This window comes from Dipteris shenzhenensis, chromosome 12 (genome assembly GCF_047967505.1).
Source record: "Dipteris shenzhenensis isolate YYH24624 ecotype China chromosome 12, Dip_SZ_1.0, whole genome shotgun sequence".
NCBI classification, from domain to species: Eukaryota; Viridiplantae; Streptophyta; class Polypodiopsida; order Gleicheniales; family Dipteridaceae; genus Dipteris; species Dipteris shenzhenensis.
This window is the reverse complement of record NC_141607.1, coordinates 23,085,791-23,109,585: the sequence shown is the minus strand read 5'-3', so window position 1 is coordinate 23,109,585 and position 23,795 is coordinate 23,085,791. Positions and strand designations below refer to the sequence as shown.

General features: G+C 46.2%; 1 protein-coding gene across 1 annotated transcript in view; it reads right to left on the bottom strand.

The window, feature by feature from the left end:
* LOC147895989 (mechanosensitive ion channel protein 1, mitochondrial-like) overlaps positions 1 to 23,572 on the bottom strand; it is a 43,598-nt gene extending 20,026 nt beyond the window's left edge. Inside the window, exons 1-3 of the mRNA XM_087382849.1 lie at positions 23,436 to 23,572; positions 21,946 to 23,314; positions 13,619 to 13,896 (exon numbers count right to left, since the gene is read on the bottom strand). Coding sequence (XP_087238975.1) covers positions 13,619 to 13,896; positions 21,946 to 22,694 — 1,027 coding nt within the window. The 5' untranslated portion in view covers positions 22,695 to 23,314; positions 23,436 to 23,572. The remainder of the gene's footprint in view (positions 1 to 13,618; positions 13,897 to 21,945; positions 23,315 to 23,435) is intronic.
* Between the last annotated feature and the right edge of the window lie 223 nt (positions 23,573 to 23,795).

The following is a 23,795-nucleotide window of genomic DNA, read 5'->3' as shown; positions in this document are numbered from 1 at the left end:
TCTTTTCTCAAAAAGATCAAGCTGAAAAAGCCCATGCAGCAGAGTACCAGATAATCTCAAGGCATAATCATTTTCTCTGTCTCGGACAGCACATTTGTCATCCTCAAAGATGACCTGAAATCCAGCCTTGTTAAGAGTGGACACTGAAAGGAGATTCTTGGTGATACCAGGCACATACAAGACATCTGAAAGTCTGAAAACTGAGCCATCAATGGCGGTAAGCTCAACTTCTCCTATACCACGAACTGAATATGACGAGTTGTTGGCACAAGTGACTTTCTTACCAATGGGACGTGGATGCAAGGAAGTGAAGAGACACTTCCTAGAAGTGATATGCTTGGAGGCACCGCTGTCAAAATACCATGTATTCAGTGTTTCATTGACACTGAAAGCTGATGCATCCGTGGAAGGATCATAACTGCAAGTCAAAAAGGCATATGTATCATCATTACAAGTGGCTGTACTATCCCGAGCATCTGGAGCAGCCAGCCTAGAATCTGGAATACAAGATAAAAAGGCATAATCCTGTCCAACAAAGTTGGCTGCAGCATCCCCACTGTCAGATGCATGAGGAGCTGAATCTGAAACAGCCATACCGGAGCTGTTTTTCTTCTCTTTTGCAAGCCTTTTCCTGCATTCTGCAATGTGATGACCTGGCTTTTTGCAGTAATGACAAAAACCCTTCTTCTTGGGCTTACTTGCATCATTCTTAGCCTTTTGTGAAGGCTGTCTTGACCCACTGGAAGGCTGATTTACTGATGTCTTTGCCTGTCCCTTTCCTTTTGACTTGAACTTTGAGAGCATAGCTTGATCGCCTGCACGTGAAGCCAAGTTTTTCCTGGTCTGCTCTTCCTGAAGCAGAAGTCCTATCAACTCATGAAAAGTGAGAGGATTTGCACCCCCCCTCAATGATAAGTTCAGTGAGGTATGAAAGCTGAGATAAGTCTCAGGAAGAGAATTCAGAGTGGTGGTAATCATCTTTGAATCAGGAATAATCTCATCAATGTTCAATAATTGCTCTCTGAGATCCTGTAGCTTTGTGAGGTGGACTGACATGGAGTCACCCTCTTCCATATGTGTATTACTTAACTCTCTTTTCAAGAAAGATACCCTTGCATCATTCCGGGCTGCATACATGCTTTCTAAGATATCCCACGCTGCCTTCGAGGTCTTACACGACCGGATATGCGGAATGATAAATCTTTTTACTAACAGAGAAATACACGACAAAGCTAACGCATCACATGAATCCCGTCTCTTCTGCTCTGGAGTAGTGGCTATAGCTGCACCAACAACTTGTCCTGCAGCTGCACCCTGTGCACGACCTCTTCCTCCTCCTTGTTGGGTAGGGGTATTAGGTCCCATACCTACTGGTCGGATCTCATCCCCATTCACATAATCCCACAAATTACGAGAAATCAGAATATTATGTACCATAAAACTCCAGAGGGAGTAGTTGGTACCATCCAACTTGTCTTCCTGTGAAAGACCACCGAACTGGAAATCATTTTGATTTTGCTGGGCCATATCTGAGAAAGAGATTTTAGCAGATACAAAACTGAATTCCCTTACTGGGAATGAAATGCACAACTCCCAAAAAACACAGCCAAGCACTGGCTGTATATGCAACTCAGATTTCTGCACTTGCACTGTCAAAAATCTGTCCAAGCATCGAAACTCTCCCAAAATCTGCCAAAAGTGCTGCAAAACACTTACAGAAAGGCAGTGTGAACTGAAATCTCCAAAATTGCTCTCCCAACACAAAAGCCCCAAAATAGGCCAGAAATTGCAACCAGAAAGGGGCAAATTGATCAAAAGCCCCAAATGTTGCAAGAATTGCGCTCTGTCTACAAAAGCCCCAAATTTCACTGCGAAATTGCAGTGTAATCACAAAATCCCCAAATTTTTGCAAGAAATTGTACTGCAAAACTGAAAGCCCCAAATTTCGAGCTTGAAATTGCAACCAGAAAGGGGCAAATTTACTAAAAGCCCCAAATCTGCAATTTCTGAGCAAAAGCCCTAAATTTCAGACCAGATCTGCAGATCTTTCTGCAATGCTTGCTCCAAGTGCAGCTCCAAATTTCTTCAACACCTGCAAAGTGTTTGCAATGTCTGCCCGCGAATACAAAATGCCCCAAATTTTCTACAAGCACTACGCCAAACAATGGCTATCTGTAAAGAAATGTCTGCCAGACGACCAACTGCAAGAATGCCTATGGATGTACAGCCTATACGGTGACTGTACGACAGAGGCACGGATGGCCGTATTGTACGGACGAGCTCTGTGCTGCAGGCTGTACGGCAAAACAGTACGGAATGTACATCATGTACGAAGGGGCATACGGAACTGTACGGCAAACCGTACAGTTTGGTGACGGGCTGTACGGCTGAAGACCTGCTATGTACGGAATGGAGCTGCAGGAGCAAAAGCAGGAAGAACCTGCTCTGATACCAAATGTGAGAAAGTGAGAGAGCAACAGTGAGAGCAAGAAACAGGAGAGAGAGTGAGCTGAAAGCTTAGTTGCAATAGAATGAGAGTAAGAGTAATACAACTGAAGGAGTGAGATAAGGTTTTGTCTTAGTGACAAAACCTTAGTAGTCACTAACCATAGTTAGTGGACTAACTGCGGTTAGTGGGAAAAACCTCTTAAAGAGGGAAAAGTGCCCCTAACTAGCTTATTAATTTACATTGGTCACTGCTAAATTATATCTATAATTCTAACATGTTGCTCACTAAATGAGTATACCTGGGAGTTTTGCCTCCAATACTTAACAGCCATAATGGGAATGAAGGCATTTTGCATGAGTGCTATAGATGCAAGGGCATCATGTCATAAATATTGCTGCCATGTATTGGCACTTTCAAACTTTGAGAACAAAGTTTTCAAAGGGCAATCAAAACTTGATAACTGCTCAACTTAAATGACATGTTTCTGAAGCACACAATAGAGATGCATTCATTTGGGACTGAACTTAATGGTAGGAATGGCCAATGGATTTCTTTCAATATTGGCAGTGTCTAATTGCTAACAATGATTCTCACTTGACATGCGCGTAGAGTTCGAAAAGATGGGAATCCGGTTTTCCATGCTCGCACAAAGCACATTGAGGTTCACTATCACTATGTCAGAGAGCAATTATTAGTAGGTGATATTGAGTTGTCTTATGTTCCCACTGAAGACAACTTGGCAGATCTTTTTACGAAGGCTCTACCTCGACCTAAGTTTGAGGCTTTTCGGTAAGCTTTAAACTTAGTACCTTTTGTAACTTGATCTGTTGTACTCTGTACAGTCATAGGTTGCTATATCCTACGAGACGAACATGTGCAACCATGACACTAGATATTTAGGTATCCTGAGCCATGTCCAGGATACTTCAGCCCATACCATGGAGGGGGGTTTGTAGGCTATCTCATGGGCTATCCATAGATGCCACTTATACCTTGGTATGAGCCTTGTAGACCTAGTTATAGCCAGTTAGGACTATTGGTACAGTTAGTTTATGTACCATCTAGGTCATTGAGGACACTTAGTCCAGTTAGGGCAGTTAGCCCTAGGGTTTTGTTATGTTGGCTCTCCCTTGAGCCTCCACACTTCAGTTTTGCAGCAATCTATTACAGCAGCTCGTTTTTCTCCATTGTGCTTCCATTTTTTAGCTTCCATTGCTTCCAACACCACAAAGAAGATGGCTGTTATGGCAATGGATGGTAGAAGCAAGATGCCTGTTATGACACTTTTGAGAAGGTGTATGATGGCACGCAACCCTTGCACAACCATATTGGTCTAAACAGCTACTGTTTCCAACAGTACATGGGTGCACAGCAGCATGATAATGCAAATTTGCCAGATGATGGAAAAGATGCACATGGAAGTGCGATGGAAGGAGACCAAGGTAGAGCTACAGTTAGCGGTGAGGCAAACTTGCCACAACACAAGTTGGGTATTGTACAGGACAAAGGCAATCAGCTTCTTTCTAAGAAGGGTGATCTCATACGACACGATGATGCTACATCCTTGTCTGTAGAGCACGAAGTTACACTCATGCATGTGGATTCCGTCGCATCCCCACACAAGATGTAGGGTGGGCAGGCAGTAGAGTATTTCCTACACAACCAGCCAAATCCTAGTGAGCAGCCCACTATGATCTCACCCATGGGAAATTTCAGCCAGAGACTTCCACCAACGACTCTTCCAAGGGGTGATATCCTTGAGTTATATGCAGGGGTTATAGGCCCATCTTCATTCCTGCCATTTGGCACATCCCAACCTCATGTTGATGTTTTTGGAAGAGCTTGTCCCTCTAGCACTCATCTTTCAGCTTTGTTTCAGCCCAATGCCTATGAGAGGGTTTGGCCTCGATTTGAAGCAGACATGAGGCTCTACATAGAGTCTAGGCTACCTCGAATGCAGCCTGGACAGATTTTTGTGGAAGGATATTACAGATTATATCCAATGGATGATTGGGGCAAGGTTCCTCATGATGGCATGCACCATGCCCAACACTTGGTTAAAGTCGAGGGCTTCGTCTTGGAAGCCCTACACATGCGCAGCTTTCAAAGACCTCATGGGTGTCATGGTTAGAAGTAAATTACAGCAATACAGCCTAGAGCTGAAGGCCTTACACGTGAGGACTGAAAATCCTTGGAATGTTGAGGAAGCACAAGCACTGCTGGAAGTGTTAAAGCCTGAGTACAGCAGCTATAATGAGAATGATTTTCAGTTCCTAACATATGGGCAGTCGAAAAATGCAATGCAACAACAACTCCTCAAAGCTGCCTTACAAGGTATATGGCAAAATAATGAACGCTTCTGACGTGGGGAAAAGAGGGCAGCAAGGCATAGAGAGGTCCCCAAAATAGCTGTCTTGGGGAGAGCCAATCTATATGTGCTTTTGAAGCTTCTTCATGACAAGTATGCTAGGTGGGATCAACACTTACATGACCCCGGTGGCGCCACAACTTATGGGACAAGGACTATCTTATTTTTCCTTTTGAACCCAGGTGGCATATGGTTCACCGTTTTGCAGCAGCAAAGAACCTTTGTTTCCAGCTGCAATTTTGAGGGCAAAATTATATTGAGTGGGGATGGTTGTAATGAAGGCCAAGATCAGGCCAAGTTAGTGAGGGTTAGGCTTGATTTGGCTTAGGGGATTTTTAGTCCTAGAGGGGGGCAAAAAGGAGATATAGTAGAGGGAGACTATATAAGTCCACCTCCACACCTTTGTACAGACTTTTTGATGTGACATCTAATCCTATCTACTCTCCCTTCCTCCTTCCTGCCTATGCTCACTCACTCTCTCTTTCTCTCTTCCCTACTCCCTCTCAATCTCTCCCTCTCTTTCCTACCTCATCCTCTCTTTCCTACCCCTTCTCCCCCTATCTCTCTCCCCTTCTGCTAGTCTATCCCCCTTCTCTAAATGTGCCCCTACCCCCTTTTCTACATTTCAGCACATCTACAATGCTGTTTTAGGGTTTCCAGGCCTGCTGCAGCAGAGGTGTTCATTTGCGCACGTTGGTTGCAGCATCTCGAATGATTTGGAGGCCTCCTCGACCTGTTTTGGAGAAATTACTTGCATTTCGAGTTGCTCTAGGGTTGCTGCTGCAGAACTGCCTTCAACAGAGCGGTTTTTGGGGCTGCCTAGTCTCTATTTCATCTAGAATTGCCGATTCTTGGCCTGGTGATCTGCTAGTGCATTTTGGTCCACCCATACCTCTACTACAGCCTCTTGGTATAGCTTGGAGCTGGTTTGCAGAAGCGCTTCACAAATTTCGAGCCTTTGGGGTCATCGACCAGCTGCTGGAAACGTTTATTCAAGCATTTCTTCAACTGCCCTGCGGTGTCCAAGAATATGGCTTCAGAATCAAGAAAGGAAGACTTCTGTTGCGAAGAAAGTCGAGAAAAGCTTCAAAAGTGGCTCCGAATGGAGGCGTCCAGGTCCAGGAAGCATGCCAGCAGCAAGAAACACCAAGGGGAGGAGAACTGTCACGAAGAAAGCTTCAAAATCCACTTCAGCCAGCAAGAGAGAAGCAGCAAAAATCTGCCATCTTCAGAATGAGGCTGCCCTGGTAGGGGAGAAGAACCAAAACAGCAAGGAAGGGCTCCAAGGGCTTTCAGGGGTGACACCTAGGTGCCACAAGGCAAGCAGATAAGCCACACACAGACACATGTACAAAATGAGGCGTGGGATTCTAATGCCCCTAGGGGTTCAAATGGCACACCATGACCCTAATGCTTGGGAACCAATTACCCTAGCTTGTAGGATCTCTAGGGGGTCAGTTTTTAAAGAATGACCCCGCTGAACCAAACCAATGACCTTAGAAATTGACACCACTCTAATAGCACTAGGAGTTGCACGAATTGCACATAAAATCATAGGTACCTTTTGGGCATTAACTGAGGCCCCTAGCCTGGTACCCTAGGCTAAATTCAGTGACAGCTAGTTTAGACACTTCACCATCACCACCACGTCCCCGTGACATACCCCCCTCTTGAAACAGCAAACTATCTCGTTTGCTGTCCAAAAATTACAGCAAATAGAAAAGGGTGTCATGATAGACATAAACAGCCCATAATCAATAGTACAACATCACATGAAGTACCAAAAACACAATGTACATACAGCAGGACTGCAGATCCATCCATATGGCAGTGTATCAACCAACTGGAGTGTCATGATCACTCATCATAGAAGTCTCACGGCAGAAATACTGTCAGCATCAGTGCCTCGGGTGAAACCCCAGTGTCACCAAGCGACCTCTAGATATCCTGTGAGCATGTCTGCACTATGGGTGCGGAGGTGCTCCCCCCCCCCCCCCCCATGAGCATCTAGTAATGCTCCAGACATGTGCTCTGCTGAACCGGCATGAGTCGCTACCGCAGTAGGCTCGAGACCAAAAGCCTCAAGATAGAGCTATAAAACCTGTGGTGAATCTACCAATTCACTCTCTTTCATCCAGATCGCATCGTTCGCAGGATAATTCTTGCACTTCACTCGATAGCGTCTGGCAACTCTACCATTAACTTTCTGTTCCTTATGTGCCACAATCTGCTCAGGAATCAAGACCTCATCTTACTCATCAACTTCACGTTGCTCTTCAACTGGCATATCTTGTGGCACTTCTCCATGGAAAGGCTTCAACAAGCTAACATGGAAAGCATTGTGGATGGTCCACTGCTCAGGTAACTTCAACCTGTCAGCTACCACATTGATCTTCTCAAGAACTTGAAAGGGGCCGTAGTACCTCATATTCAGCTTGGTGTACAGCTTTACCTTCCCTTTCTTGCTCCTAAGGCGTGCCTTAAGAAAACGCAGCAACACCCAATCACCTTCTGTGAAGACCAGGCTCCTGCAATGCTTATCTGCAGCTCTTTTCTGCTTGTCCTGGCTGCGTTAGAGGGCATACTTAACCTTTTCATAGGCTGCCCGCAAGTCCTCCACATACTCATCTGCCACAAAAATCTTCTCCTTTGTATGCAAAATAGGAGGATTGTTGTATTGTGCATACTCAATCAGTGGCAAATATTGTTCCCACTTTGCTCTGTGCTCAGACACATAACAACGCAGCAAATCCAAAGTTGTAGAATTTGCCTCTTCTCATTGACCATCAGACTGTGGATGATAAGAAGATGAAAACAGCAATGAGGTACCCATGTCATCAACCAAACCTCTCCAAAACATGCTGGTCATCCGTGGATCTCTATCGCTCACGATAGACTCAGGCATCCCATGATACATGAAAACAGATTTCAAGAACTCCTTTTCCATCTGCTCGGAAGTAATCTTCTTCCTTACTGGAATGAAATGAGCCATCTTGCTGAATCTGCAAATTATGGTCCATATGCCACCATGTCCAGAAGGAGTGCAAGGGAGATCAAAAACAAAATCCATAGCAATACTCTGCCATGGTCTATCTGGTATAGGCAAGGGCTGAAGTAAGCCGGGCTGTTTTTGTCTGTCATACTTCACCTTTTGAAAAGTGATGCATGTCCTAACATACGCCTCAACATCCTTCCATAGAGAAGGCCAATAACAGTAGTGCTCTCCTGCTTTGATTGTAGCCTCAATACCCCTATGCCCTACATACGGTGGGGCATGACTTTCAGTGAGCACCTTATGCTTCAATGGCTGCGTTACACACAGCTTTCCATGCATCATCATAAATCCCTCCTTAAGTGTGTAATGACCATGCCTATTGCCCTTACTCTAGCACTATCTGCTAAAGTACCATTCTTCCTTTCTGCTGAGGAGTATCTACATATGTGAATTGTCTCCGATTGCCATTACTTCATGAATGCTGAAGACATGAATTCACCTCCTCTGTCTGATCTCAAGACTTTGATCTTTCTGCCTCTGGTTTTCTACCATGGCTTTGAATTCTTGAAATCTGAAAAAGACTTCAGATTTCTCTTTCAGAAAGTAGATCTGCTGTAGTCATCAATGAAAGCCAAGTAGTAAAGGGAACCATTGATGCTACGGGTCAGGGCATAACCCCATACATCTGTATGTATCAAATCAAGAATACCTCTTGCTCAGAGGTGCTTCTGCTGAAATTGGTTCGCTTTTGTTTACCGAAGCAGCATGCTTCGCAAACTTTTCCAAGAAACTGAAGCTTAGGAATTCCAATTGTCATATTCTGATTTCTGAGCTCTATCAAGCTTTTGAAATTGACATGTTCATATCTTTTGTGCCATTTTGCGGGAAGTAGTATTTATTGCGATTGAGCTGACATGGCATGCAAATCCGATACTGAAGCTAGCATTCTGAACAAGCGTCCTTCCTTGACTGCTTTTCCTACTAGCTGATATCCTCTAGATTTGTCTCTGATCACGCATTCATCTCCATCGAAGATGACTGGGTAGTTGTGTTCCGTCATTTGACCATTTGATAAGAGGTTCTTGCTGAGCTTCCGAACATAGAGTACATCTTTCACCAATCCTTTCGTACCAGTGAAATTGTTCATAGGGACAATGCCTTTCCCTTAAACTGGATTCAGTGTATTATTTGCCGTGTAGATAGCATTCTTCTGTCCTTCTAATGGTTTCATCTCTGTGAACCATTCCTGATGTTTTATGATATGAGATGATGCACCAATGTCGATGTACCAAGGATCCTAATTTGGTTGATCTGTGACTAAATGGCGATGCTTTGAGAGGCTAAATTTACAATCATCAAGAAGGTTTTTGAACCCTTCCAAGAACCCACAAAGGAACTGGGACCTTTCTCCCATCTAGACCACTGCAAATATCGAGAAGTACAAAGAGGTATGCCATGATCATCAAGTATGCCGTCATAAGGAATGACAGGCTGCCTATCGATCTCTTCCAAAGAGGAAGGACTCTCAAAAGATTACTCTTGAAGCTGTCCCAAGCTTTAAAGATGGTAGCCATAAGAGGGGAGAAAGGGAACCCTCAGATGAGCTGACGTAAAAATCCACCACTATCCATCCACTCCCCGTTCGTGGAAGGAGAAGAGGACTGTAGCAACGAAGGAAAGGGAGTGTTTTGAATGTCTGAGAATTCTCAAACATCCAAAAAGATCAGCATAGAATAGTGGTAAATCCAAGCAACCCAACACAACTTTAGAACAAGTTAGAATATCAAATAATCCAAAAGCGAGGTAATCTATATGTGTGTAGATCTAATTATAGCTATCTACAACCCACAACATCAAATCCCTACAAAATGAGTCAAAAAATACATAGAAGTGTTAACCAAGAGGCCAAACCCTGATAGACAAGCCTTCTAGGGCAAATCACAATGTCCGAGATAGATAGCTGCTGAAAATGCCACCAAGATAAACAAATGATGAAAATATGCCAACATTGATGCTCTTTCGGCACACTCTACCAACAATTGAGTAAGATCAAGGTAGATCTCCTTCAAGATAGATCACCCCAAGTGCTATCAGCCTACAAATTGGATGGACTAACAACGAACTAGAGCCCTTAAACAAATCACAATTCTTGGACAGGATCTTTGGTGCAAGCTGAGCTCAAAAGCTGTCAAAAGGAGCATCATGGCTGCAATAACTATCAACAATTTGCATACACAGGAGCCCATGAGGTGCTACTATAGAACGTCCTACAAAGATGCCTAGTAAAGCTCCAATCTCATAGTCCACCCACCTATGCAAAGGGCTGACCACTCACATATATCCTTCTATCTAGCCTTGCCCTACCCTTACCCCGTCCACTTACTATCACTACGACTCACTGCCTATATCATATGTATAGAAACTACTTGACTACATTTCTATTGGGATATAGATAAAACCAGCCATCCTTCAATGCCAAAGCCAAACTTTTCACTGCCTTCATCTAGCCATATAACACTCATTCACTTTGCACGATCAAAATTCTATCAAAAATAATAAAAAGTCAAGCCACTGCTGCTCCGCATCGCTTGCACCCCCTCCCTCTTCCTTTCTAGCCTCATTCGTGCACCCTCTCCTCCCTCCTCCCCCTGCCCTTCAGCCTCCCATTTTTAATTGCCTTCCTCATGCTTTTGGCTCCCATTTTCCTGTTTTTCTGCCTCCCGTACTTGCTCCCATTTCCTGCTCCCTTTTTTGCCCATCAGCTCCGATTTTTGTCTGCCTTCTTTTATTGTACAGACCTGCCCCTTTTCTCACGTTTTTCCTCTCCTTCCTGCCAATTTCTGCACCTTCAATTTCCATCTGCATCATACCATCCCCCTACAGCCTCGCAACCATGCTGACACTCACATTCACTCAAACACACACCTACGCACTCACATTTCGTCTTAGCCTTTCCACTCACAGCATCCACTCACACACTCATGCACAATCACACACCACACACTCATCTTTCTGTCACACTCAGCCTTTCCACTCAAACATTCATGCACCCTCACACCCACACTTACTCTAACTCACACTCTCGTTTCTACCTTCACACTCTGATAACACAAAGTTTTGAAGCTTCATAATGGCCGAGCAAAACATCATGAGGGACTATGTACTGTGAATACATTGCATATGGAATAAGACCATAGCCCCAATATTAGCAAATCTTTTTAATGAAGCGGTTTCAACGGTTCCCCAAATACATAGACCCTTAACACCATCACTACATCCACACAGCAAGGGATCTCATGAGCCCGAAATCCTATAGGACCATTATGATTGGGCATGTTATGTCCAAGATCTAAGCATCAGTGCTCAACACAGAGGTTAGCCGGTTCGCAAAGCTCTAAGGACTCAGGGCCGAGGGACAAACATGCTTCCAGGCGGATCATGCGACTCTAGATCACATACTCACACCCAAAGGTGTCATTGAGGAGGCCAGAGCGCGAAGACAGAGGGTTTATTGCTGCTTGTGGATTTTCGCAAAGCTTTTGACATAAAGCTTTGACATAGTGTCAAGAGCTCGCCTCATCAAAGGCTTGTAGGGCAGCCATGCACAGAGAGCAGTTCACGCTGGATAGATTACCGATGGAGGTCATCACATCCTACACATACTTGGTGGTCCTTTTCTCCAAGCCATTTTCACAATGCAGGCCTGACTGAGTAGGAGATACGCCACACTTGCTCGACTTGAGTGCCACTCCTTTCAGTCCGATTTCCAAGATCCCCGAATCAAGTCTCCTCTCTTTGACTCCTTGGTTCACCCAGTGGTCATATATGGCAGTCCTTGCTAGAGGCCTGACCTATCACAGGCAGATTGGGCCCAAATGGAGAGGCTACAGGTTCTCTTGTTGTCACGATGATCTACAGTAAGCTATTCGTCCCACATCAGATAGTTTTGGCTGAGTTCCACTAAGCTTAACATAGCATTTCAATGCCTCTACGAAGTCAGGGACTATGGTCCCTCCACCTCAAGGAGACAACACTACCATGGCTGGCTCTATCTTCATCCATGACTTTAGCAGCTAAGGGTGACACATACACATAGATGGTTTGAGAGTATGGAGCTCTATATTTACAGGTTACCCTCCTTTTAGTATAGCATTGAGGCCCCTTTTGTTCCACTCACCTACCACAAGGTTAACTAGGTTATCCGGGAGGATCTCTTGCAGTTACACACATTGAGGAACTAGTTAGCCCCCAATGAGCTTCCTAATGAAGCTCAGCTTCTACAAGGACCACTGCTTATGGATATCAGATGAGGACTTCATCGGCTCGCCAGGCTATACACGGATCCACCTCCGCTATTCTTTGAGAATACCAATCGAGTAGTTCCATGTCTCATCGCACCGACTAGGGCAGGTTGAGGGTATACCAAGAGAAGGTCGCATCTGCACCCTATGTGATCGACAGGAAATTGAATCGAAAGAGCACTTTGCGTTGGATGCATGAGATTAGAGGTCGTTACCGTTGTCTTTTCAGGTCTGACAAAACAAGCCCATTTCATCAATGATAGAGATGCAAAATTTATGGGTCATTTTGACAAGAATTTTTTACTGCAGTGGGTACTTTCCTTACCCCTAGCACTCCATATCATCCTAAGACTTTTGGTCCGCTGAACAAATGAGTAGAGGCATTTTCTCATGATATCAAAAGGTCATGGGACAAGTGGTTTACGATTGCTGAATTTTGCCACAACAGCACAAGCATCTCTCTAGTGGAATGAGCCTGTTTGAGGCAATGTATGGGTACAAATTGCCTTCCTCAATTGCAGACACAGTTGAGAAAAACCAGCGAGAACGAGATGACTTGAAGGGGCTCAATGAGCGTGAGGGAATTGTGGAGGGACCATATAAGTCCAAACCCACCACTCATGTACTCACTTTTATATGTGACCTCTAATATTATGGAGCTTTTTCTTTGTGCATGCCTAGCCTACATGAGATACCACTGTCACTACCAGGAGGGGAGCGGCTACGGTTCACTCTCACGACTAATCCACATCCATGCCTAGGTCTGCATTGGGCTCAATCTGTTTGAGATGTGCTGACATAGGGAAACGCTACTATGAAAGATTAAAGAGCAACAGGAGGCGACCATACCACAGGATATAGAGGCTGACCAAGCACAGAGACGTGTCACAGATTTCTATGCATTTGAGTCAGCTCAAGGGCACAATGGAGTGAAGGAGGAGGAGCTAGCTAATATGAGGGCAGTTTGGATTAGCAGAGAGCCGACACGGTGTCTTCGACAGAGGGACGCTGAGACCACTCGTGACTTGGAGAGCAACTAGAGCGCAGTCTATTGAGGTCCGACCTATCACAGCTTTCCTCAGAGAAGACCGCCAAAGAGGAGGGGTCACTCTGGACATAGCTCAGCTAGGTCCAGACATCAAGGAGACAATGCCCGGATAAAGCCATCCTTCGGAGAAAATGGTCTTTGTAGAATGGCATTTTGGTGCATGTGTCTTCTCTTCATCCAAGCTACAATGGGTTTTTAGGTAGGTTTCCTTTTAGTCTTCTCCTGAAGTCTTCTAAGTGAAACCGCTTGGAAAAGGTAACTCATAGGGCATTAGCAAATGAACCCAATTTTTTTAATATTTGAAATATCCAAAGGAATCTGTTGAAAAAGTAAACTTATAAATCTAGTATACAATTGCATTGTACAAATCACATTAATAATCGCCCTATTTTTAAAAAAAACTATCAAAATCGATGAACACACTGTTTGAATTTAAGGCCTACAAATCTTAATTTACCTCCAATTCCTCCAATGGTAAGGATGGATTGGACAGCCACACCAGACGTCTCAGCAATAGCCATTCCACCAAGAATAAACAGACCCATGGAAGAGATCTTATCCAATGCAAGGTAGTGCTCTCGCTCGACAGTTGACATGCTTCGACTAGCTAGCAATCTCGAGAGAACATTACTCTTCCATCGATGCAAAAACCAAACTAAAGCAACAATAGCTCCCCCTTTCCATATCTGCTCCAAATAATGAGATGCAATTGTGCTCGGTGCAATAAGTGCACCCCTACATCATAAAAGACACCAACGCAACTTTAGAGACATACTAATTCATAAGCCTAACAAGAAAGACACTAGATTTCACTTTATTTAGCAAAAAATCACAATCACAAAGGGTCATCATACAAAAGATGCTTGGCTTGAAAAGTTTTTGAGATGTAGGTGATCAAGGCCATCCAATGCCTCGTCAAAAAATTATTGCTTTAAAAAATGATGACTCATAAAGTTTTGAAACATATAAAACTCGAGCAATATGAAAAAACATACTACATAGTAGCTTATGGAAAGGTGCACATAGTCTGGGTTTCTCCAAACACTTGCTTATTGATTTTTCCAAACCCTAGCTGCACCCTACTCGTCATCCTCGCTGCCCTATTCGAGCTGGGTCAGCGCTGAGCTTCCCTATTCGAGCTAGGTCAGCAGTGCTGAGCTTCTTGGCTCAGCACCGCCCCCCCTTTTCTTTCTCTCCTTTGCCTGGCCCCACTCGCTTGACGTAGATCTACCCCTCCCCCTATCTCTCCTGCCTACTTTGCTCGTAGCTTGGGGGGTTTCTCTTTCCATTCAGCCTTGGGCCGCCGATAATAGAGAAGGGATCTTCGAGAGGGAGCCAGTTTAGAACGACATCAAGTTTCTGAGCTAGATCCTTTGCCTACTACAATCACATTATTAGGTCAAGTTTCATTTCGCTTGATTGTTTGGAGGTGCCCTTTTCTACCCCATTTAGTTCAAAATAGTTACAAGAACAGATCATCTCTCATCAAGTGTTTCAATGCTTCTTTTTTTTAGCATGGCTTTCACTATTTGTTCATTTCGAGCACGCACATTTACATGAAAGCACGCCACTACTTGTTCCCTCAAATTGTTTCTGGCACATCATGCGGGAGGAAAGCAGGTCCCTCAAATTGTTTCTGAGCTTCCCTATTCGAGCTAGGTCAGTGCTGAGCTTCTTGGCTCAGCACCGCCCCCCCCTTACCTTTCTCTCCTTTGCCCAGCCCCACACGCTTGACGTAGATCTACCCCTCTTCCCTATCTCTCCTACCTACTTTGCTTGTAACTTGGGAGGACCGAACGGTGTTGTCTGCATGCTGAGGCATACACGTTTAGGATCCCGATCCTGGACTCTCCCATCTTGACTCCCATCCAAACTGCCTACCCTAGGATAAGCTCACCTTGATCGAAGACCTCTGGGCCCACCGCCCGGAGACTAAGATGCAGACCCTCCGCCCCGTTCTACGCCAGGAGACCACACCTCCTGACTCCCATCCAAACTGCCCACCCTGGGATAAGCTCATCTTGATCGAAGACCGTTAAAGAAAAACTGCCTTTCATGGTTGTAAGACACGTTAAGACACGACACGTTAGACACGCTTCAAACACGAGTGTCTAAAGTGTCTTAAAGATAAGACACGTAAGACACGCCATTGTGGTTATAATAATAAATATTTAATTAATATATGTATAAGTATACAAATGTACAACTTGCTAGCATAGCTAGCTCCTAGATTCTAGAAGTACAATAAGCTACACTTAAATAATGCAAGAAGAAACAATGCACTTGTACAATGTAGTTAAGAGTCAAGACTCGTCACTCAAGACTTAAAGTTAAGACTCACGACTGAAGAGCTCACAAGTTTTGAGTACTTAAAGGTTTAAACTGACAATTGAATCTTGTCACATGTGACATGAATGAAAACTGCATCTCGATACATATAATTGAAGGGAAGCTTTCGACTCTCAAGACTCAAATCTCTGAAGATTCATCCTAATCTGAATCTGTGAGGTCACTGCCAGTGCTAGATCCAAAGTCACCATCAATGATAGCATGGCTAAGTCAAACTCAATGTGTGTTGTTACTCCCCACCCACAAAAAAAAAAAAACGCAAGTGTCTAAAGGTGTCTTAAGTGTCTTTTCATAAGACACGAGTGTCTTAACAACCATGCTACCTTTTGTGACTTTGAGGGGGGTTTGGAGAGCGAGTACTCCGTGTCACTGCGACGGCGTACCAGGGTGGACATCAACTCTATGCCAATCTTCCGTGCCCACGGCAACATGAAGGAGACATCCACTTCGAACATCTTAGCACACTTCTATAGTGGCCAGTCATGTGCTGGATCAATCCTTCCCTCAGGTGGCAATCTAATAACCCCTACTATCAAACCATAGATCGGCTTCTCCCGCGTGAAGCTCAACTAGAAGTTCACTTCCGCACCATGACTGTGCCAAAGATCAAGTCCCAATGGGCCCATCCACTCATCCATCATGCGTGAGATATGATCCCCCATCATAGCATCCTGGGATCCACTTCTCCAACCCTATGGAGGCAAACTGAAATCGCCAAACTGGATGTGTCAAGGAGTCCACTACGCTAATCGAACCCACTTTCTGGGGCTGCAAGATCATGAGCGTCACCTCTAGTGATAGAGGGTAGGAGTCCGAGATCTCCAGATAGTTCCAGGGCCCCGATCTCCAAAAGTCTCTCGATGAGGCACGACTGATAGGGGGTGGGAGGGGGGGAGGCTCAAGAAGCTACTATGGAGGCGAAGGCTAGGATGGAGGGAGGGGGGGAGGCAAGGAGATGGGGGGAAGGGGGCGAGTGGTGAGGATGACCATGGCAGGAGTGGCGAGGCGGGGAGGAGGGGGAGGGGGGAGCTCGGGAGGGGGGGAGGGCGTGGAGAGGAAGAGGGTTCCAGAGGGGGAGGGGGGTGGGAGGGAATAGGGGCAGTCACGGGTACACCTGAGCTCTGGATCCCCTTCTCCTCAACCACTACCTGGCTACCCTCTGTAGCTTCTGCCATCATGTCATGAGGTCCTAAGGCACACTGCTGACGCAAGGGTGACTATGGTCATTGTACCTCCACTATTGGAGGATCACCTTGTTGCACCGTAGTCCGGGGGGAGGTCTCCAACCAGAGGCTCCTACGGTTGCTCCTCCGTGGGTGCCTCTCATCCTGCTCCCTCTCTCTCCCTGCGTCTAGCCCATTGTTTATAACGCTTTCAAGCCAATTTGCTTCGTTTCTTTTTCTTTTACCCCACCTGGGTTCACTCGCCCTCTAAAGGTGTCACCCAGGGGGTCAGGGACTCCTGTTGCTCCTGTTTGGAGGAGTGTCGCGCTCTAACCTACTAACTCTACCTATCCTGTAGGGGTGGGAGGGAGTCGTCTGCCATCCCTGACCACGAAGGCAGTTCCGGGCTAGATGGGCCATCTGCCTGCAACGAAGACACTGTCCTAGCAAGCCGGAGATCTCTTTTCTCTGATGAAGTGTATCCCGCTCAAGGGTCTCAAGAAGGATCAGCTCTGGGAGGGACTATGGGCTCTAAACCACCAATCTGATCCTGGGGACCCCGTCACCTACTACCACTAAAGCTGCCGAATCTGGCGGGGACTCCAGCACCGTGTAAAACGCTCTACCAATGGAGGGAAGGATAGCTCTGTATTCCTTTGGAAGCCTCGGGAAGCAGAGCGTCACTGGGAATCGGGGAACATAAAGTGTCGTGTCCATGTCCTCCACTGTAATGCCATGGTACCAAGGGAAAAGGTACTCTAGATGCGGGCCAAGGAGGGTGGGGCATTGCTCCAAAAGTGTCAAGGCAGTAGCCAGAGAGCTCAACTGGATGAGGAAGACACCTCTTCCATAGATGGTGACTTCCTCGATGTGGTCTCCTTCTAATGTCAAGCTCGCCTTGATCCAATCTTGCACATGTCTCCTTGTAGGAGTGAGGCCTACTATTCTACCCACAACTGCCTTGTCCTGAATGACCGGTCTACATGCTACACCTGTTGCTTATCTGCTAGAGAATGGATAACCTTGACGGCTGTGGATTTGAAGGTGCTTCCATTTAAGCCCTTCTGGCTAGATAAGCATCACCACCAAGCTTACTTTCTCCGAGGCATAATCCAATTAACCCGAAGCTGCACGGAAGGAAGAGGAGGGATGGAAAAAGGGGGAAAATAAGAAAGCTTAAAGAAAGACGGTCAAGAAGCAAGGGCGAAGGCTGCCCAAGCACTCGATAGTCTAAAAGAAATCCTTTGGCCGGTTGCGAGTCGAAGCTGGACTAGCAGCAAAATGACCAGCAGAGGCGGTAGGCAGGAAAAAGCGCAGGAGGGGAGGAAGAAAACGAGGGGTGGGAGGGAGATAAGCCGGCGGGGGAGGAGAGGAGAGTTCACAGGGGGGGGAGGAGCGGAGGCAGAGGGGGTTAGAGGCGGGAAGGGAGAAGGGCGGGGGGTAGCGGATGTAGAAGGAACAGGGGTGGAGGAGAAAGCGCGGGGCTGGAGGAGAAGGCGCAAGCGGGGGGCGGATGGCAGTCGGAGGAGGAGCGAGGGGGGCAGAGGAGAAGCGGGGGGGTGGAGGAGAAGGCGGCATTAGTGGGGTGAGTGGGACATTGATGCTCCCTTGTCAAATCTGCAACATGCTAATCTCAAAAATGTTGAGGAAGCACAAGAACTACTAGAACTATGATTCTCAGTTCTCAGCACATGGGCAGGCGGAGGCAACGAGGCGATTTTTGAGGGGGCCAACGGTGCCTAGGCGAGGGCGACGGTGGCTGACCAAGCATGGCTGGTGCTCACGAGGACCATTGAGGCTGGTGCAGGAGGACTTGGTTGCGTACAACGCACCGAGTACTGCAGTGTTGCTAAGGAAAGCAATGAGAGGGAATTGCCTGATGGAAGAGGCCATACCCGTCAAAATGAAACGGACTGCTGACAATGAAATGGAGAGCTCCAATGGTAGCGACTAGAAGACCAACTTTCAACTATGGTTGAGCACAGCGCATGGCAAATGCAAACTATCCACCTCCCGGTGCTGCCAATGGAACAAGCATATTGTGCGTTAGTCATTGACTGCACTCATACATATCTAGAAAGCAAGATTCAAGAATGAGTGTGGCAGTTCCGTCAAGTTCAAGAGGAGACACCTATTGCGTTGGACTAGCTCAGAGAGGCTCAACTGGCTCCTTGAGATTCAACGCCTCTCTAAGCCAGACGAACACAACAAGCATCTCCTCCTGAACCAAATGGAACTACCACGCTTATTCTTGAATCTTGCTCTCCAGATGCTATGGGTGCAATCAATGACCAAGGCACAATAACTCGTTTCACCAGCAGTACCAAAAGGTGGATAGTTTGCATTTGCCGTGCACTGCGCTCAACCATAGCTGAAAGGTGGTCTTCCAGTCGCTACCATTATCTCCATTTCATCGTCATCAGTCTGTTTCATATTCCATTTGACGAGTATGGCCTCTTCCATCAACAATTCCATTTCCATTGCTTTCGTTGGCAATGTTGCAGTGCTCGGTGCGTTGTACGCAGCCAAGTCCTCCTGCAACAGCCTCAACGGTCCTCGTTAGCACCAGCCATGCCTGCTCAGCTGTTGTCACCCACGCCTAGGCGCCTTCGCCCCATCGAAAATCGTAGTTGTTGATGTGCCTCCTTTGCCTTTTTAAATGCTAAGAACTGAAAATTATGGATGCTATTATCACGCTCAAACAGTTCCAGTAGTTCACGTGCTTCCTCAACATTCCAGAGGTAGTTGATCCAACGAGCTATGTCGAGTGAGTAGGACCAAATTAGCGAGCGATAAAAAGCGAGCGAAGCAAAAATGGTTGTGCTACTAATACATAATCCCATTGAATATCGCATATGGGATCGACACGTTAGCCCCGATCCTAGCAAAGCTATTCAATGATGCTGTTTGCCTTGGCTTCCCCTGCACTTGGACACTCAACACCATCACCCCCATCCACAAGGTAGGGGATCCCATGGACCCGAGTAACTACAGGGCTATCATGATTGGACATGTGATGTCCAAGATCTATGCAGCTGTATTGGATGCATCGATCAGCCTATTCGCAAAGATGAGAGGACTCAAAGCAGAGGGTCAGGCCGGTTTCAGGCGAGACCATGGGACTATGGATCACATACTCACACTCATGAGTGTCATTGAGGAGGCCAGATCACGGAAGGAGAGGGTATACTGTTGCTTTGTGGATTTCCGCAAAGCCTTTGACACAGTACCTCGAGCTCGTCTTATCACACGCCTACAGACACTCGGATTTGATCAGGAGATCATCTAGGCAGTCATGGCACTGTACAGGCGTAGGTTGGATAGATGTGATCCTGAGTACCATAGGGGTCAAACAGGGTTGTCCCTTATCACCGACCCTGTTTGGCTTCTACATCGATGAGCTTGAGACTTTCATGGGGACGTTCGGAGGGACCGGTTGCTCACTTGTCGGGATCATCATCAGGATTCTTCTTTATGCAGATGACGTGGCACTCTTGTCGTCCACACCCAAGGGGCTCCAATGACACCTAGATGCATTGCAGGCTTTTTGTTTATCCCATGATTTGGAGGTCAACCTTGGCAAGACCAAGGTCATGATCTTTAACACCTCTCGAGCAAACATGCAACGAAAGCAGTTTACTTTTACTTTGGGTGGGTCACCAGTTGAGATCGTATCCTCAAACACTTACTTGGGGGTCATCTTCTCCGGCACGATCTTCACGATGAGACTAGCGATGCAAGCCAGACTGAGCAGGGGATACGCCTCACTGGCTCGACTAGAGAGACAGTGCTTTCACTCCCACTTCCAGGACCCTCGGACCAAGGCTCTTCTCTTCGACTCCTTGGTCCGACCAGCCGGTATGTATGGCAGCCCTTGTTGGGGGCCTGACATGTCAGAGATAGAGTGGACACGGGTGGAGCGCTTGCAGATCCTCATGCTCTCACGGATGATCCGAGGGAAACTGTTTGTACCACATCACATCATTCAAGCCGAGTTTGGTGCTTCTCCACTCTCCAGCTAGATGCAGCCTTTCAGACCACCACATATCTACACCAGGTTAGATCATATGGGGACTGCACATCAGGGAGACGAGGTTGCCATGGTTGGCTCTCGATTCCTCCATGAGGTTGGCAGCAGAGGGAGAGGAGCGATGCTGGTATGCACGGACTCACAGATGGTTTGTGAGACTAGGGTTCCACAACGATAGGATACCTCCTTTTCAGTACAGTTTAGATGCCCCTCCGGTACTCCCACCCACCATCTCGATTGGGCCACATACCAACCAGGTCATTCAAGAGAATCGCCTGCAGCTACACACCTTTAGGACCTGGTTGGAGCCGAGGGAGCTTCCAGTGAAGCTGAGTAGTTGTGAAAAGTGCTCCTTATCCAGGATCTGATAGCAGGCTTTGAAGATGCAAAGGGCAATACAGTTAGAAGAAGGCAGAGATGGAGTTAGTTTGGATTAACCCAGACAGTTTTCACACTAGTGGATAGTACCAATGGTGGTATCTTAGCAGAGCCACGTAAGTCATTGATCAGCTTCAACGGCACACTTTCCATCGTGTCTCTTCATGCTACAACTACCCAAGTTTGCAGCAATTGACCTAACCAGAAACTTTCCATTGATTGCTGGATAGTGGGAGGGAGTTTCAATTTCCTGAGGACCAAAAAAGTTGCTCTTCATCATAGTCGAGGAAAATTGCGATTTCAGAGGGATTTCTGCGTGTGTGGCTCAGGCTACTTCAAAATTAATGTTGTTAAAAGCTTGTCCCCATTCAAAAACTGCAGGAAATCCATCCTAGCTCACTCTTACTTTCTGGGTAAGTTGGCACACATCTGAGAAGATCTCCTTGATATTGAAGCAGAAATTCTAGAAGGGTTCAAAGCAACTGGTTACTGGTCTTGTCTACATATTCCTGAGAGGCATGAGAGTTTCAAAAAAAGAAACAACCTTCATTGGTCGTTTTAAATGGCCTCTGTTTCTTGGGGCCAATAAAGGTCAGGATAGCTTATAAAGAAGCAAGCAGAAACTTCTTAAAGAGTAGCAGGAAACATCAACAAACACACAGAGGAATGTCTCAGCAAGCAAAGGAAACGATGCTTGACCTAATTGGCACCATTCAGCGCACAGTTTGCAGTTAAAGAATCGAAATAACACATCTATGTCCAAATTATTATAAGCAAACAACCAAAATACCAGATGTAACATGCAAAATTTGATATGCAAACGACAAAAATATTGCAGATAAAGAACCACCTTATATTACTTACAATTGAGAGAACGCCACAACAGTGATCAGAATCCTAGCCGGATCTTCCAATGCAGCCCAAAAACTCAATTCATAGGGCACCATCTCGGTACGTTTCAAGAAGCGAGTGGACCCATCCTCAAAATATCTGTGAAACAAGCGAAAAAGCCTGGGCATAACGAACCAAGCTAACACTGCAGCAATCGTGGTATAGGCTAGCTGCGTAACCGTCTCTGACATGTATTCTGAAGGATCGAACCGCTCCTTTATGACTGGCAGGACCGTTTCTTTCGTCTCTTGGACCCATGATATTGCGGCCGTCGTTGCTTCTCTTACTGAATTAAAAGCATTATTGGCAGCCTCCACTATCTCCTTTGTTATGGCTTGCATGTCGTCTCTTGGGGCCGTGGAATTATCTGGCGGAGGGGTTAGTTGTGGATCGACTTCCTGATGTGCGGGGCTATTGGAGCTCGTTTTGTCAGCTGAACGGGAGAACAAGCTCCTGGATATTCCCAAACAGAACGGATTCAACAGGCGAGAGGAAGAGGGACTTGCTGCATCGAAAATGGAGGATCTCCTAAAGAACGAGCCTGCGAGGCTCTTCTGGGAGGGTATCAAGGAAGAATGGTAGCTTTCTGTAATCAGTACACCGAGAGATTTTATGTGTTTCGGAAAAGGAGAGGAGTGCATGGAGACAGCAGCTGTCGAAGCAAAGCATCGTGCATCAAAGAGGAACGAACGCAAATAAAAGAGACCGGCTGTTTTTGCCATTATGAGCACTTGCTTTGATTGATGTCTCGCCGAGACCAAGCTAATCTATGGATCATAAAACTGAAGCGACGCAAATCTATTGATCATAGAACTGAAGCTTCCTTCCATTGCGCTTTCCATTCCTCCTGTGATGGACTGATGAATTGGAGGCGCACGGAGCATTTGCAATTTTAAGCGTCTTCAGAAAACTTGTGCGCTAAGTTTCATTCAAAACTCCTGTCCAGACTATCAAAAATACTAGAAACATGGCTTGTGATCGACTGAGCATTTCTCCGAAGAAGAAAAAACGCAACGGAAGATACAGTGTTGCACGAAATGTTTGTGTTCCTCTCTTTCGCAGGTGCGATTCTTTGAAAAAACGCTGGAGAAATCTCCCCTCTCCCAAACAACTCTTCTGTGCGAAACAAGCAACCGCACAGCTGCTCTCCTGAGCTTCTATTCGATTAAAATGCCTGCATGTAGCCTTTTTTCAGGTATTACGCACCTTCCGAAGCCTTTCCGTCACAAAAGCGTTGACAAATTGCTGTCAATTTTCTCGGCGGCTTTACGACGATATTGAGAGAGGAGGAGCAGTAAGCAAAGAGCAGCAGCTCAGCTCTCGGAACGTCGCCATAACGCCGCTAACCAAAATAACGAAATGGATGAACTCGAAGCCGTGCTACTGGCTGCCTTTTCCCGGAATGCAAAAAAGTTACCAAAATTGACTCGAAAAGGAGAAGAGAAGGGCTCTCTAAATCTTACTGATGAAAGCAACAGCTAAGCTGTGGGAAGATCGGAAAGAATCATCGCCATAGCCAGAACGTCGTGCTGTGCTTGTGGGAATTCCGCCATAGCCAGCGTTTCTGAGCTCGTCTCCTTTCCAAGTTGGAACTTTCGTGTTCTACACTCTTCTTCAACAAATGAACAATCACCATAGCCAACCTTACCTATACTCTTAACTCTTCTCAGGCTGACCCTGGTCAATCACCACCCCAGGCTTGGACGTCCCCCGCACCATCTTGAGACCCGGCGGCCACAGATTTGCCCCCTAGACCCGGTCCCCATGCCGTCGAAGAAGTAGAATGAAATCCACCTGGCGTTGCATGACGCCCGTCTACACGC